The 18,037-nt window shown below is 36.4% G+C and overlaps 1 protein-coding gene across 1 annotated transcript; it reads left to right on the forward strand.

The window, feature by feature from the left end:
• Positions 1-16,210: 16,210 nt before the first annotated feature.
• On the forward strand, positions 16,211-17,404 carry LOC112035601 (F-box protein At3g07870-like). The gene has a single exon (XM_024068439.1). It carries the CDS (start codon positions 16,211-16,213, stop codon positions 17,402-17,404), a length of 1,194 nt encoding a protein of 397 aa, XP_023924207.1.
• Positions 17,405-18,037: the final 633 nt, after the last annotated feature.

Below are 18,037 nucleotides of genomic sequence, written 5' to 3' on the forward strand. Positions count from 1 at the left end.
AGCCAGCATCATTATTGTTAGGTTCTAAGGTCTTAGGATTTTATGTATTTAGAACTCTAATTTGTAATGTTGGCAAACCATGATCAAAACATTGTATTAAGTCTTATTTAGTCTTGCTCAAAGTTGGTTTAATATTGTACAGTTGGAATCGAGTGGCTGCAGAAGTACTTGGGACTCTCGGCCTGGCTCGATCGATCGAAGAATAGACTCGATCGATCGAAAATCGCACAGGTTGAATTTTCTGCAGAATTTCCAACTCAGCCCTACTTCATTAAACGTTTAGGGTTTTATGTTTTTACCCTAAAGCTTGTAGCTGATTGAGGAATTCAAGAAAGAAGTAGTCCGTGGATTCGGAGCCTGCGCGTGGTCGTGTCAGGAAGTTCTACTGGTGGGTAGCATTAGGAAGTCGAGCGGGGAGCTTGTAGTCCTTTTGTACGAACTTCAATTCTTTCATAGTGAATTCAGGTTAGCCTTGAGGATCGGTGGGTCAAATCCTCCCCAGGTTTTTACCGTGTGGTTTCCTGGGTGATCATATCTTGTGTTATTTATTTTCCGCTGCATTATATCTTGATATGATTGTTTGGATTGTTTTAACCTAGAATTTCTTAATTTGACTAAGTAACAACTTGGCTAATTAATCTAGGCTACGCAATCTGTGTATTTTAAGGGGTCTTAAACCGTTCAATTATGAACAGCATTGTTCCTATTTCCCCAAATGGACCACGCAACCATGAAAAAGAGACCAAGATTAGTAGATGACCCTTTCTCCATAATTTGGGAGGTAATGCCAATGAAATCACTGGTTGGAGAATAAAGATTCACAGGGCAATCACTCCAACAAGACCAGGTTTGCTTTGCATGATGACAATGGAACAAAGCATGAAATATTGACTCCAACTCCTTGTTACAAATTTGACAGAAACCAGCAGTGTTTAAACCCCTCCGCCTAAGGTTGAGCAAAGTAGGCAAGCCATCCAAGCACACACGCCAAGCAAAAATTTTGATTTTCTGGGGAACATTTACCTACCAAATCTTCCTCCAAAAAGGAGAAGCAAGGTGACTTGAAGAGCTTGCACCTGCTGCCTCAGACTCCACCAAATCCTTAGCAACACAATAGGTACTTTTCACTGAAAATGAGCCCTTTCTATTCCCCAGCCAGATTAGAGAGTCTTCAGGGAGGCTGTAACTGAGGGGGATTTTGAGGATCTCATTGGCTTCAAATTGCAAAAAGATAGCTTTCACCAAGTCCGGCTTCCACCATTTGGAATTCTCATCAATAAGGGATGAAACCATAGGGAAATCACCAAAGTCCCTCGGAGAGGAGATAACTTTGTGAGTGGTTGGTGTTGGAAGCCACTTATCTTCCCAAATGTGGATTCTCTTGCCGTTGCCCACCCTCCATCTAGTTCCTTTTCGAATAACCGCAAGGCTATTGAAAATGCTCCTCCAAGCATAGCTTGGGTTACTACCTAACTTTGCATTCAAAATATCATCATAGGGGAAGTATTTGGCTTTATAGACTTTGGCTAAAAGAGAGTTAGGATTTGAAAGGATCCGCCATCCTTGCTTGGCAAGAAGAACAAGGTTGAAGGCTTGGAGATTTCGAAATCCCATGCCCCCATAAAGCTTTGATTTGCATAATTTCTTCCAACTCACCCACGCCAATTTAGACTCCTGATTTCTTTGGCCCTACCAAAAATTCCTCATCATTCTTTCTAAATCATCACATAAAGTCTTTGGTAATTGGAAGCAACTTATAGTGTAAGTGGGCACCGCCTGAGCAACTGATTTTATGAGAACCTCTCTACCTCCAATGAAAAGGAGCTTTTCCTTCCAACCAGCCAATTTCTTGCTCACCCTCTCTTTAATCTCAGCAAAGACTTGATTTTTGGATTTACCAATAAGAGAAGGAAGGCTAAGATACTTCTTGGGCTGAGAACATTGCAGAGGGCCAAGAATGCTTAAGATTTCTACCTTAACATCATTGGGAGTGTTGGGACTATAGAAAATCGAAGACTTATCCACATTGACTTTTTGCCCTGAAGCCTCTTCATAGGAATTAAGAATTTGGATCAGCTCAAGGCATTGTTGGGAAGTAGCCTTGCAAAATAAGAGGCTGTCATCTGCGAAGAATAAGTGGGTGATGTTTGGGCAGCCCCTACAAATGGATATGCCATGAAGAGCTTGAGTACGGACAGCCTGATGGATAAGAGCTGATAGGCCTTCAGCACATAACAGGAAGAGGCTCGGAGAGAGGGGGTCGCCCTGTCTTAGACCCCTAGTGGGAGTGATATTACCAAATGCTTCACCATTAATGATGACCGAGTAGGATACAGAAGAGATGCATTGCATAATAAGGGAGATCCACTTCCCATCAAAACCAAGCCTCTCCATAACTCCTTTCACAAAAACCCATTCAACCCTGTCAAATGCTTTACTCATATCAAGTTTGACTGACATGAAACTATCCTTCCCCTCTGTTTTGTGGTTCATGAAACTATCCTTATGCAATAATTCAAATGCGACTAAAACATTATCTGTAATTAGCCTATTTGAGGTAAAAGCACTCTGGTTTTCAGTGATAACCGTAGGAAGAATTACTTTTAGACGGTTTGCAAGGGTTTTGGAAATGAGCTTATAAGCCACATTGCAAAGACTAATTGGTCGGAACTCAGTCATTTTGGAGGGGTGAGCAGTTTTGGGGACGAGAACAATATTTGTTTTATTGAGAGCTGCCATGGGAAGGTTTTGATTGAGAACATTAAGCACCATATTGGTTATATCATATCCTACAATACTCCAATATTTATGGAAAAAGACAGCTGACATACCGTCGGGGCCTGGAGCCTTGGTAGGGTGAATTTGGTGTACGACCTTTGTGACTTCTTTACTGGTGAAAGGTCTGATTAACTCTTCATTCATTTCTCTGGTGATCCTCATTGGAATGGGTCTGGTGATTTCCTCAATACGGCTTGGAGAGTAAGTGGTATAAATGTTCTGAAAATAGGCTACTGCCATTGCTGAGATACTTTCTTTATCATCACACCACCTTCCATCTTCACTCCACAAACCCAAAATTGTGTTCTTCCTCCTTCTGTCCGTAGCTCTAGCATGAAAAAAATTTTGTATTTTTGTCCCTTTCCTTGTACCAGTGTATTTTGCTCCTCTGGTGCCACAACATCTCTTCACTATCCAGCAGGTCATTTAATTCTTTTCTAATCTGATTTATCTCAGCACTGTGGGAACCATCCTGGTCTTGAGCCATGAGAATGTTAAGCCTTTTCCTTCTTTCTTGGATTTTTTTTGGGATGTTACCAATTACCTCGTTCCACACTGATAAGTCAGCAGCGCACCTACTGAGACTAGCAGCAATTCCCTCAGGAGTGTTTGTGGAGATATCACTATTCCAAGCTGCTTCAATTATCTCATGGCAATCCTCCCTTTTGGCCCATAAAGCTTCAAAGTGAAAACGATGCTTGCGAGAAGGAGGAGAGCAGCTAGGATCAGTGATTTTTAAAATACAATGATCTGAAGTGGACTCGATCTGATGGTGGACTCTTACTTCACCAAACAAGTTCAGCCAATCGGAATTGGCAAAAGCCCTATCAAGCCTGAGATACACCCTGTTACTCCCTTCTTGCAAATTACACCAGGTAAATTTAGGGCCAAAGAAACCGAGGTCCTAGAGGCCACACAAATTCATAGCCTCACGGAATCCTTCCATTTGGTGCTGAGACCTCAGAGCTCCCCCTGATTTTTCTGCCAAAGACATAATTTCATTAAAGTCCCCACAGCAAAGCCAAGGCAAAGAGAATTGATTGTTTAAATAAGAGAGTAAATTCCAGGATTCCTTTCTTAAATGAGTTTCAGGGTGGCCGTAGAACCTCGTGAACCTCCAGGTATGGTTGTTTTGCTGTTTTGAAATTGTTGCATCAATGTGGTGGGGTGAGTAAGATTGAATCTCCAACCTAACCTCTTTAGACCAAAGCAGTGCAAGGCCACCACTGCGGCCTCTACTGGGAACAAAAAGACCATTAGAAAAACCCAGTTTATATTTAACTCTCTCCATACGTTTTACATTTGCTTTTGTCTCTATTAAGAATACTATATAGGGATTCCAACGTCGCACGTAATCGCGCAACACATGAACTGTCCGGGGGCTCCCAATTCCCCGGCAGTTCCAGCATAAGCAATTCATTGCGCCCGGCGGTGCTGCCTTGCAGACACTGCCGATCCATCAGGTATGTGGGTTGGGGTATTAAGTTGTGTCACACAGAGTTTTTTTTTTTTAGAGGGAGAGGTACCTTCTATTTCCTCAGAAAAATCCAACCGACTTGGACGTTTAGAGCCAGAGAGTTTTACCTGGGCTTTAGTTGGAGTAATCTGGCCTTGTTTGCCCTTTTCTTGAGCGTTCCTTTTCAGGTTTACCTTAACTCTGGGCTGTGCTTCTTTTTTTGGGCTAGCTGGAGTAACGGGCTTCATTGAAGGATTTGGACTGTCTCTCATAGCTTTTAGAGGGCTTGTGATCTCGTGGGATTCGTTTGCTGAGGAATTAGGAAAGCCCACTAAAGAGTAAGCTTCACAAGGGCCTTTACCTGAATCCATCTCAACGTGCAGCTTGTGTGGGAGATTTGACAATTGAGCCCCTAAGTCAGAAGATTCAACCTTGAATCTATTCTCTGGATTTTTCTCTACTTTGATGCTTGAACCCTCAGACTTACCCCACTTTTCTGGCACTACGTCTTGTCCATTCTGCCTTAAATTTTGAAAGTTCAAATTTACCCTCTACACTGATTCCATGTCAGCTCCTCTAGCAGTCATCGGGACAGATTTTTCGCCTGAACCATCATTTGGATCTCTCCTTATATCATCATTTTGATTTCGGTTGCTTGATGCTCTGGACCGCTCAGAGGATTCTTTCAAGTTTCCACCTGCTTTGAGCCAAACCCCATATTGTTTAGGTGCATCGGGGTTGTAGGGGAAGCTAGGACAATGTTGTTCGTCATGACCCAGCAAACCACACTGGAAGCAAAAACAAGGGAGCCTCTCGAATTTGACAATGACCCATGTTTTGCTCCCATCCAAGTTGACAATGTTACCTCCTCTACGAAGAGGTTTGTTAAGCGGCAAGTCCACTCGGATTCTCATAAACTTGGCTTGCTCTGAGAACCAAGAACGTTTGTCTGTTTCAATGTATCTGCCCAGACTGTTACCTAAATCTTTTCCAACTTCCTCAGATAAGTTTTCAAAAGGGAGGCCCCAAACTTGGACCCAAAAAGGGGAATGGGTAAATGAAATATTTGAGACTGATAAGCCTTTTTTCCATCGACAAGCAAGAGAAGATTGTTGTCAAAATTCCATGGGCCATTCCTCTCAACCCATTCCATTTGATATTCTGAAGTAAACTTAAATTGTAAAATATCCTTACCCACATCAACGATTCTCAGCTCTGAACCCATTTTCCATGCTGTTCTAAGAGTGCTTTTTAGAGCTTTCTGGTTTTGTTGCCTGTCTGAGAGCAATTTACCGAATAGACTGAGGGCACATTCCTCCATGAGATTTGATTTGCTCCTTGTTGAGAGAGCTATATCCTCTTCTTCTTCCTTTGTAAGCTTTAGATGTAGTAAACCTTCCAAAACAAACTGATCCATCAGATGGGTAGGTGGCGAAGAGAACTAATTACCATTTCAGAGACGGAGAGAAAGCCCTTGAGAAGGGAGAAAAATGACTCAGAGAGTCAAGAGAGAGAAACTCCTACGGTGGGAGAGACTTCTCTCATTGTCTCTAGGGAACTAGTGACTTGTGAGGGTGGCTAAGGGAATGTTTTGTACATTTCTATTTTCAGTGATTAGCTAAATAAGTTATTCCTAAATAGACGCCTCATTGCCTCACTCTAGATTATCTTCAAAAGCAATTAATACCCACGTGTTCTTCAAAGTAAGCTCCTGTATATTCCCAACCGATTTTTCTCTATGTTTCAATATTGGTTTTTCTTTTACCTTTAAGCTTTTTTGGTTTTCCATTTAAATAAAAACATCAAGGTTTGCTAGTATTTGAATTTTGAACACACAATACTTGTAGGAAATCTATGGGTCTTTTGAATAAAATACTTGCTAGTATTTGGCATAACCATTATCATTAAACGTTAAATGTAATCCAATCCTAATCGTCCCAGTCAATCCAATCCAGTTAATCAAACCCTGCATGCTAGGCTTAAAGTCTTGTAGGACCTTCTTTTAAGTTCCCTAAGCCCGGGACCAATGCAAATCTATGGGTGTATTGAAGGGCTAGGGAAGATGTGAGATTCTGAGTAAGGGAACTAGGCTTGGTCCCACTACGGCCAGCTATTGATGTTAGCTTGAGTGTGTGTGTATATATATATATATATTGCAACATAAAAAATGATAAACCCTATTTGTATAACTAAATTAAAGTTGTTTTATGATGTTGAGTTAACAAAACAAATCGGTGGTTACCAAAAAGCTAAGCAATTTTTTTTTTTTTTAAAAGAATAAACCTAAAAGATGAACATGAATTGTCTTGTTTTATTGCTTGTCATTTGGGTGAGATTGAAGCCTCACATAAATTAATGGAGCGTCATTAGACCTATCAATCATTATAGCTCTAAAGAATACCAATAACAAAAACTTAGCATAAATTAGTACTTACTCTTTGCAAATCAAGAGGCTACACATACAATCTAACGTACATCACTACCCAACAATGTTTCAACTCACCACACAAAAAAGTAATCATGCAAATGAACTTTGAAATATCCATTTGGTGTTACGATTGAATCATTGATGGTATGTAGCTTTCAGGAAAAAATATGTAGTGGTGGTAAATTAAACAACAATACTATTTAACTACTCAAATTTATCACGATCTGAGGAAAACATGAATGCATTATAGACCCCTTTATTCCTTATGGCCATACAAAATTTAAATTGTTGGAATTAAGAAGAAACAGATTTCCAAATATATAAGTAGAATGGTTTTTGATAGAAGTCAATCACTACACATGAGGAGAAAAAAAAAAAAACCAAATAAAAAGATAATGTATCAAGTCTAAAAGGAATTTCATAGAACAAATGTTATGTTGTACAAAAATAACATATATAGAACAGCTAAATAGATGAATTCAAAGCAACCCAAACTAAGAATTTAAAGAAAAACACATGTAATAAAATTAACAATTAAAGAGAGAAAATCACAAAACTAAATCACATCAGCTTAATATAAAGTTCTAAAGAACATAACAATTTATCAACCTAAAGTAGAGATGCAAGAAAAATAAAAAATTCACCTAAAGATAAAGTTTGGCTACAAACTTGATTGCAAACTTGATTGTAGCCTAAGTTTACAATTTCACTTACTTTTTTTTAATCGGTCATGAATTTTGATAAATTTGTCACTAGATTATTATTATTTTTTCTTATATCCTTCTTGCTTTCAAAATTTCCAAAAGATTAAAGATCAATTTTTATGTCAATAATTAATTGTTTAAATTGTAAGTTTTTGTAATCTAAAATTATACATAAAAAATAAGTTTATTGAACATATAATAATAACATCTGATTGGAACAAAATTTGACATTTGTGTTAAGAGTATAAAAGACATGCAATCTAGTGGTAAGATTTTCAAAATATGTAGTGAAACTTTGTTCTATTAAAAAAACTAAGGCGAAACTACACTATTGGTCCCTAAAGTTTACCCCATGAGCACAATTAGTCTCTCAAATTTTAAGTGAGTACTAATGGTCCTTTATGTTTATAAAACGAGTGTGGTTAATCTTCTTGTTAATTGTTGTTAGTATTATTTCTTATGTGGCTAACGAAACAATGAAAGAGCATATTTTTTACTGATATGACATTTTTTTTTATTAAAATATTAAAAAATGAATTTACACGTCAAGAACAAACCCATGAAATTCCAAAATCAAATCTTAATGCTATCTCGATTTTATTAAAATATTCTATTCAAGTGAGATTTTTGCAATTTCAAGCCACATGGTATTAAGGCTGGCCTTTCTGTTGCTTGTGATGGACCACTTTCCTTCGTTAGCACACTCAGGATCATCCCATTTGGTTTCAATTCCAGCTTTGAAAAGTGAAAATTAGCATTTACGAGCAACTTGTTGGGCTTGAATATCTTTTTTGGTAGAATGAGCTTGAATATCTGATCATACAATCTACACAAAGAGTTCTCATTTTTAATCAAACTTGAATGCTAGTGAACCCAGTATAAATATTGATCAGTATGAGGAAAAATGAATTAATACACAACCTATCCAGATCTAACAAGTAAAATTCTCCTTTACCCTCAAGCTATATTTGCACTTCTTAACCAAACAAAAATAAAAATGAAAGAGGGGGATGAAGAGGAACCCAGATCATGTATTAAAGAAATAGACAGACCAAAAAAAAAGGGTGAATGGTTTAGGAAGGTTGGAAAGGTACCACCAGAAATTTTCGACTATATAGAAAATGTATATCTTGGGGTGAGAGGTGCCCCACGCAACACCTTGCTTGGGTTTCGACTGGTTGTCAAATAGGAATGTCCACTTGCTCTCCAACCTTTGTGGTTATTTTGTCATTGCCACAGCATTGCCTTCGTCTCTGTTGCTGCCGCCGTAGTACCATTGCCTTCCAAAATCAAATCTTAATGATATCCTTGTTAAAAGATTTGATCTGGGAACCCGGTTAGTTTGTTCTTAACTTGTAAATTCATTTTTGTAATATTTTAATAAAAATTTCACTTCAATTAAAAAATGCCACATCATTATTCTGTTAGCCACATAGACAAAACATTAACGGCAGTTAATAAAAAGACTAACAGTACTCATTTTTAGAACTTAAATAAATTTAAATGGGTTTCTCATCTCCTCTTTTATCCCATTGAAGAGGTATTTTACAATTTCAATGCCAATTACTCTTTTTTTACACAAAATTTCTAGAGGCATGTTACTTTTTAAACATAAGGAACCAATATTGCACACTTGAAACTTGAGGGACTTCCTAGACTCAAGCGATGGAGACTTCCTCCTAAAGGAAAATACAAGGTCAATACAGATGCAGCGGTCTTCAACAACCTGGGCTGCTGTGGTTTTGGGGTGGTCATTAGGAATGACCAAGGGGAGATGATGGGAGCAATGTGCAAGAAAGTTGAATACCAGCTGGGGGCTCTTGAAGCAGAAGCAAAAGCTGCTGAAGCAGGTATCCTTTTAGCCTGGGACCTTGGGCTGAAAGATATTGTGGTGGAAGGTGATTCACAACAAGTTATACAAGCTTTAAATGGCTCCAACCCTCCTGCTCTTTCCATACTGAAGATTGTCGAAGGCCTGAAAAGTTTTCTGCTGCAATTCAATTCTTGGAAGGCTGTGCATACTAATAGAAACACCAATGTAGCGGCACACTTGCTAGCTAGGAATGCAATGAATGTGGAAGATAATGTTGTATGGGTTGAGGATACTCCTCCCTTAATTGAACATCAGATTCTGATTGATGTAATTTCCTTGGACTGTTGTCCAGATCAATGAATTCAGTCATATGTTTCCAATAAAAAAAAAAAGAAACTTGAGGGACTGATTATGCTTACAGGGTAAACTTCAAGGACCAATAATGTAGTTTCGCCAAAAACTAAACCACAAACTTTCTAACCAAAAAAAACGAAAGTTTAAGACTCAGTAATAGTTGAAGTAAAAAAAAAAAAAAAACTAACCTACAAAGGTCCCAAGAAAGCCCAACATCAAAACTAGATCTTGAATCCCTTGGTAATTAATATTGTTTTGTGTTTGGATGGTGGGAGATGGGGGGAGAGGACATGCCAGGGGTGGCACTGTATCATGTTAAGGGGTTTGAACCCCTTGATTTGAAAATATTTTTACATATCGCTACCTTAAATTTCGTACACCCTGATAACAGATTAATCTAGTCCAAAACCAAATAACAACATATAATAGTCTATCCCAAAACCAAACAACAACACCGATTACATATCATTCTCAAACTCTAAGACTAAAGGGTGAGTTTTTGTGAGTTATGAGTAGAAATTCTTTATTATATACTAGTAATTGACCATGACATCTTGAAAAATATACCAACCCAAAACCGACCAAACTGCACCTTGTACACTGCACCAAACAGTACATGTGACTGCAAAACTATAGGATGGTGTGGAAATTGTTTTGGCCAAACAATACCTCACTTTACGATGCTAAAAATAGCTCAAAACTTCACCACAAACACCTCTAATTAGTGGTTTTAAATTAGAGAAAAAAAAAAGGATAAGTGTTCATAATCTCAGTCATTACACGAGATTGAGATCTAGGGTGATAGAAAAGGCACTTGTATAAGATGTAAAAGTTTATAGGGTAAAAAATTAAAAAGAAAAAAATTTACCCTCTAATTTTTACATATTATAGAGTATAAATATAATAAAATTTTATATAATTTAATAATTAGGCAATACAGAGGGTTTGTTATTGTTTATTGTTATCATATTGTAATAATTTTTGTTATAAAGTTAGTGATTCAAAAAAAAAAAAAAAAAAAGTAAAGAAAATTATCATATTGTAATAATTTTTGTTATAAAGTTAGTGATTCAAAAAAAAAAAAAAAAAAAGTAAAGTAAGTGATTATTCAAGCATCCTTATAGTATTAACAAATTATAAATACATAAAATCGTTGTTTCTTAATACATCAAGATACAATCATCTACCAACAAAGACAAAATAATAATAATAATAATAATAATAGGCTTGCTAGGATTTTTATTTTTATTTTGAAGTTAGAGCATTCACAGTAGTAATGTTAAAAAATTTAGTTTTTAGCATCTTAAAAGCCACTTTATCTATTTTACCATTTTACTTTACAATACACCCAACATCAAATATTCTATTTTTTTACCACTTCATTTAAAATAATATAAACAACTCATTAAAATAATAAAGGAAGAGAGAAAAATTTGAGTTTTTTAATTGAAGGAAGAGAGATAATCTTAATAAAATATTGTATTTTATTTTTAACAACTTGTTACAGTCAACTGGTATTTATACTAGTTTACTGTAGTTGCAAAAACTTTAGCTTTAACTTCTACAATAACACATGGTTTTTTTGGTTCTTTGGTGGTTAAATAGTTTTTTTTTTGTTTTTTGTTTTTTTTTTTTGTTGCTAAAATACAATCACCATTGTGAATTTTTTTTTTATTGTTTTTGTCAAGTTTTTGGGTTGGATAGTTGCTAGTTGAGCTAAGCTAGCTAGACTGATTGTGGTAGGAGGAGGGCCTCAAGTTTTGGAAGGGGGCCCAACTAAAAAAATGAAATATATAATACGTAAAAAACAAATGGCCAAAATGCAAAACTTACCCTCAAAATTTCACCACTTTTCATTTCAGTCCTCTATGTTTGCATTTTGTTAATTCAGTCCTCTAAGTTTCAAATCTCCTCAATCCAGTCCCCTGTTAACTCAACATCCATATATACCGTTAGTTTTGGCCATAATTTAATATTTATTATATTATTTATTTCTTAATTTCAAACAAAATTTTCTTATAATAAAAAAATCCAGAAATAAAAATAACCCCAATTACCACCAAACCCACCTCATCTAAAGAACATGAAATCCCTAGCCTAATTCGATATGTGAGAGACTGAGAGGGAGAAAGAAAGAAATATTTATAGCTTAGCAGCCTAAGATAATGGGGTTTTTAAAATAAAAATTTTAAAAGAGGAAGAAAGGAAAAAAAAAAAAAAAGTCAGAGAAATGAGAATGAAAAAGGACCTAGAAACCTGTAGTAGTTGTGAGGAATAACAAAGCTTGAAGACACCAACCAGTCCACAGGAACACAAACTTCTCCAAACTAAACACTTTCCGATCCCAAGATTTCCCAAATACAACAACACAAAGCTTCACTTTTCATCCAAGTTTTTGTTATATACATATAATACAATTATACAACAACAACAATAACAATACTAATAGCTAAGGTAAAAAACAATAGACCCAGAAAAGAAAATATTGTTGTTTGAGGAAAATATAAAAATAAGAGTGATAATTCAAATAGCTATGATTTTTTTTCTAATCATATATTCTCCCACCTATTGCTTCTTCTTCTTCTTCCTGTTCTTCTTGGCCGGAGTCGCTGAGTAGACCTTTTAGAGTGGAGTTGAGCCACCAAGAATTCCTGGAGCAGAGCCACCGAAAACACCTCCTTCTCCTTCTTGATATCTCTTTCACCCTTTTAGTCTCTCACATTTGGGTAAGGCTAGGGATTTTTTTTTTTTGTTCTTCAGAAGAGGTTGGGTGGGGACCATGGGGTAAATGGGTTATTTTAATTTCAATTTTTTTTAATTAACATTTTTTAAAATTAAGAAATAAATAATAAAATAAATATTAAATATTAAATTATTGCCAAAACGGCGTCGTGATAAGTTAACGGTAGACATGGATGCAAGTTCATGGAGGACTTAATTGGGAAGATTTGAAACTTAGAGGACTAAAATGACAAAAAGCAAACTTAGAAGACTAAAATGAAAAGTGGTGAAACTTAGAAGGTGAGTTTTGCATTTTGGCCAAAACAAATTGGGCTAGGGAGGCCCAGGCCCCCACCTAGGTTCATCTTTGGTTAGTGGTCTCATTTAGGTAGGGCTGTCCACGGGTCGATCTGGGTCGGATTTGTGCCCAACCCGGAACCGACCTGCCGGAATCGGGTGGCAAAACATTGAACTCGCCGCCGACCGTCGGAGTAATCGGATCGGGCGGATTAGACCATCAACAGGTGGCGGTCGGAGTCACAGATCTGAGAAGACGGCAAGAAAAAGGTGAGAAAACTCAGATTCGGTGAAAATCTCCTTGGATTCGATGAGATTTGGCCAGATCCGGCGAAAATCTCACGGGATTTGATGAGATTTTGCCAGATACGGTCAAAATCTCACCGGATCTAAGTGAAATATTGCCGAAATCTGGGTTTTTTCACCGGAATCTAGAAAACTTTGGCCGGAATCTGGGTTTTTGGCCGAAATCCAGAAATTTTCGTCAGACTCTGTGTTTCTTTGGTTAGTTCGGGTTTTTCGGGTATTAGGGGAGGAAAACCGAGACTGACCTGCTGGAATTGGTTTCTGGGGTTGAAGAACCGCCGCCTACCGCCGGGTTAGTCGGGTCGGTCGGAATCTGGTCGGATTTGGTCGGTTTCCTCGGGTGGGTCGGGTCTCGGTTCATTCTGGACAGCCCTACATTTAGGCCATGTTGTTATCAAGATATGTGTAATGAGTTCATATAACTAACACATATCAAACCTAGGGGTGTGCAGGGTTCGGTCGGCTTGGTTTTTTTTCCAAATTTGTTACCGAACCGATAGGGATCGGTTTTGTAATAATTAAAATTGATGCATACCAATTAGGGTCGGTTTTTCGACTTATAACGGTGTGGTTTGATCGGCTTTGTTTAATCGGTTTGGTCGGTTTAATTTGAAACATTAACAATCTTTTTTTTTTTTTTTAAATAAAAAAAAAATCTGTTCAACCTATGAAAAACATATTAGAGAGTAGCTTTTTTTAAAGACAGTAAGACATATCAGAGTATAGCATTTCTTAAAGACAGTAAGACATATTAGATTATAGCATTTTTTATTTTTTATTATATTTTTTTTGGGGGGCTAACTGGCTAAGTATTAGACTATATAATATAATAGTCTTTTCAGTTTCCACTATTAAAATCTTATATAAAAATCATTAAATCACAACCTTAACTTAATCAAACCAACTTCATAAATAAAAAAAAAAAAACCCCGAAGACATTCATGCTTTCCCAAACTCAATCAAACAAACTTAATCATTCAAGCTTTCCCAAACAAATGAAAACCAACTTCATAAAAAATAAAAAACCTGAAGACATTCATGCTTTCCCAAACAAATGAAAACCAACTTCATAAATAAATAATAATAATAAATAAATAAGAAAACAAAACAAAACACGAAGACAAACAAAACACCTAGATCAAACTAGTGAAATCACAATGACAAAAGTCACAAAACATGAAAAAGAGAGTTAGAGCCTTAAAGAATCTGAAAACTCTTAAGAATGAATTTATACCCCTTAAGAATTTGAAAACCTAAATTAAAACGCACCGTTTTGCCTTTATTTTTTAAAAATATATTTTAATAACACCCATAGGACGTCGTTTCATTAAAAAAGATTAAAATTAAAACCTATGAAACGATGCCTTATTGAAACTGGGGCAGGACTGGTAAACTGGGATCGGTTCGGTTCGGTGTAGATCGGAGAAGGATTCTTTGATCCGGTGACTGCATCGCATAGGCATCGAAATGGGCTTCGCCCTCCAAAAGCCAGCCTTGGCTCAATCGGTCGGCGCTGGTGTCGGGACGGAGTCATCGGTGTTGGTTGGTTGGGTTGGCACCAACAACGTTTTGCTCACCCCTAATCAAACCTATAAAGGAGCCTATGCTCAACTTGTTTTACATCAAGCCTTATAGCTCACAAGCTTGTTTATGAGAATTTTTTTTTTTTTTTTTTTTTTTTGCTTGGGCTTAGCTTGTTTATTAAACTAGCCTAAAACTAAGGCTCAAGGTTGGTTTATTTATAAGAAAAAAAACATGAACATGCTTTTTATCAAGTCAAGCCCAAGTTGTTTTTAAATGGCTTGATTCATTTACCGCCCTAAGAAAATGGTTCTCAACATAAAGGCTTTAGATCTAATTTTCTCTTGCTCTCTGTGATTGCTTGTTGGTTTCTTATGTGTTGTGTGTCCCCCTCTTCTTCTTCTTCTTTTTTTTTTTTTTTCTTTTTTTTTCTTTTTTTTGAGAAAGGAGTCCATGATTTTAGAGTTCCATTAGATCTCTTCAATTCGTAGCTATCCCAACTAATATGCAATATCTATCCCCCTAAGGCGATAAGAAAAGAATGCAAGTTAGAAAAATTTGAGGTATCTGTTGAAAATTCAATTGAAAACAATGAAGTGTCTATAGGCATACTATCTTGAGGTCAAAGTTTTGATAAGAATTTTGACATTTAAAATATATATATATATAAATTTTTCTCAATTTTTCTTTGATTTTCTGATATTTTTATAATTATGAATTTTAAACCAATTTTTTTAGCCACTTTATCATCAAATTATATAAGCTAAGGTATAATTGATGATTTTAAATTTCAATTAATTATCCATTCTCAAAAGATAATTAACTAAATATTTAAAATGACCAAAATGAAACAATGGTGACCCAGCTAAACAAGATGAAGTAGAGTATTTCTTAGAAAATTTAGAGACTAAAATGAAACAGGCCGAAACAAAGAACCAAAATGAAAGGATCCCAAATATACATTGATGAAAAGTTAATTTTAGACAAAAATCAGATATCACTCATTATTTGGCGAAATACAATATTAAAATAGGGGAAAAAAAAAAAAAAAAAAACCTCTCCTTTTTTTTTTTTTTTTGGGTAATGTTTGGGGTAATTCACAATTTTTCTATTATCTTTGAAACTAACCAATTTCTTCTCTAAGCTTGAAAATTGAGCAAATTCCCCAATACATTACTTTTTCAATTAAATTCAATGAAATCATTAGAAGAACTTATCAATAGTACACCACAAAGAATAGAAAAAAAAAAAAAAAAACTTTTATTTGTTGACAAATTTTTTTATCAATTGGCCTAATTGTAACAAAAAATGTAACTGTAACCCAAAATGTAAGCGTACGTTTGAGTTCTACGAAACTTGGAAAAAGACACATTTAAAGCCCGTTTGATAATGTTGTTCAAATAACATTGTTTAAGGTTTTTAAAAATACATATAAATATAAAATTGTTGTAAAAATACATATTGCGTTATTTACCGATCTTAACCTACCAAACACCCCAATTTGACCGTTTGTAAATAAAACAGTATATTTTTCCGAATCTGTGGGAATTCGGGAACCCCAGATTTTGCTTTGAAGATAACTCATCAAACGGACCAACTACAGATGTCTCTCGAGTTCAAATCTTCTGTCTCACTTTCCTTACTCCACTTTATACTCCACCAATAAATACTTGCCACGTGATACTATTAATTAATAACTGTAGGATTAATAAGTTAATAATGATAATATTTAATTAATTAAGTAAACACGTGGTAAGTATTTATTGGTGGAGTATAGAGTGGAACAGGAAAAGTGGGACAGAGGATTTGGACTCATGTCTCGATCTACGGAGATGTTGTCCCTGTCGTCCGAGCTTCTTCCTGACAACGTCGTATTCAACATCCTAACTCGGCTGCCTGTGAAATCCTTAATCCGATTCAGGTGCGTTTCTCAATCTTGGAACTCCACTATCACAAACCCCATTTTCATTACAAAACACCTCGATCTAGCAAGTTCATTATCCGACATCAACAACGATGGTTATCTGTTATTCACGCCTCTAAGAAATTACCTGGATCCTTCATCTTCCAAAGAATGGACTACGTTTGTTTACAATACCAACCGCACGTTGACCCAGATTTCAAGGTTTGAAATTCCCTCTCCCAACCTCATAATTGGCTTCTGGAACGGCGTGTTCTGTCTTGCTGCTAAAAATGATGATTCTGATGAAAAAGATCTTAGACGCTCTTTGTATTTGTGGAACCCAAGCATTAGAAAGTTAAAGAAGCTTCTAGCTACTCGTCCTGCTGATCGTGCCGTTTTTGGATTTGGGTATCATCCTCAAAACAATGACTACAAGATTCTGAGAGTTACGTTTGCTATACAACAAGTGACACGAAAACCCGCTGAGGCCGAGATTTACACACTGAGTACTGATTCGTGGAGAAAGGCTGTAATTTCGGTGGAGTCATTTAGTGGCTCTGATTCTGGGCCCAATGGATCAGTTGATCAGGTATATTTCCCAACCCGATTATGTTTTAATGGAGCTTTGCATTTTATAGCATTTTCAGGGGGCCATAAGTTCATCTTGTCCTTCGACATCAGTGATGAGAGATTCCGTGAGATATTGCTGCCTCAAAATTACTTAGAAGGAATTGTGAAGCATTTTGAACGCCTTGCAATGTTCAAGGGATCGTTGGCTTTGATTGTTTTTGGTGAAGATCTAGTTGAGATGAGTGACATATGCCACATATGGGTGATGAAGGAGTATGGTGTGGTTGAGTCTTGGGCTAGAAAAAGTGTACCGATGAAACAGGTTGCAGAGTTCTTTAGCTGCACCATCAATGGGGAACTTTTGGTCGAAAGGCTTACCCCCTATCAGAGCTTTTTATTCGACCCTGATAGTTTAAACGAGGAAATTCTAAATATTCCAATGCCTGAATGTATGATTTACACACCTAATTTTGTGGAGAGTTTAGTTTTACTTGACAGGCGAACAGCTCTTCCAAATGCGAAAATTAGCAAGTTGGGGTTTCCAGCAAGGTAGACCTCTTTTTGAAATTCATATGGACAATCCATTAAGCTGCCAGAAATTTATGTTTTTCTTTTTATTTTTTTAATGTACTTTTGAATAAATGAATCCAGCATTTTGTGTTTTCTTTCGGCTCGTTCTAGGCATGAAAGTATTGCTTTTGATATAGAAAACTAAACTTTATCATTATTGTTTTGTATATACAACTGGAGAAAACCAAAACATTAGATTTACACATTCGAGTCGGAGATTGGAAAGTTTCTAGCTGCTATCTTACCTAATTTAGTAGCATCTTGCAAAATGACTGGGGGTACAACAAGAATTCCTTGTCCTAGAGATGGTCTACCAAGGTCAACGATGTCCTCCAAAATCTGTGACTTGTCATTCCCATTTCTTCCTTCTTGAAAGCATGTCTTTAAGGAGGATGATGGCTTTGTCTAGTTAGGCTGTTTTTTAGCTCTTAATGCTCTGTTGCTGGCTTTTGCTTTTATCCTTTCTATATTAATCAGAATTTACCAATTCCATTGGTGTCCTAAAGTGTCACTGCTTTCTGCTGCATTTGTGGCTTGGCTGGTTCTTGGTTGCTTGAAGCCTTCAAATGCTGTATCACACCTGTCCACCATGGATTAAATGGTTAGTAAAGTTGAT

The sequence above is a fragment of the Quercus suber genome, unplaced genomic scaffold, assembly GCF_002906115.3.
Source record: "Quercus suber isolate HL8 unplaced genomic scaffold, Cork oak 2.0 scaffold_599, whole genome shotgun sequence".
In the NCBI taxonomy this organism is placed as follows: Eukaryota; Viridiplantae; Streptophyta; class Magnoliopsida; order Fagales; family Fagaceae; genus Quercus; species Quercus suber.

What these genes read in the sequence shown, in the direction of transcription:
- LOC112035601 (XM_024068439.1), top strand. Translation starts at nt 16,211, where the DNA reads ATGTTGTCCCTGTCGTCCGAGCTTCTTCCTGACAACGTCGTATTCAAC.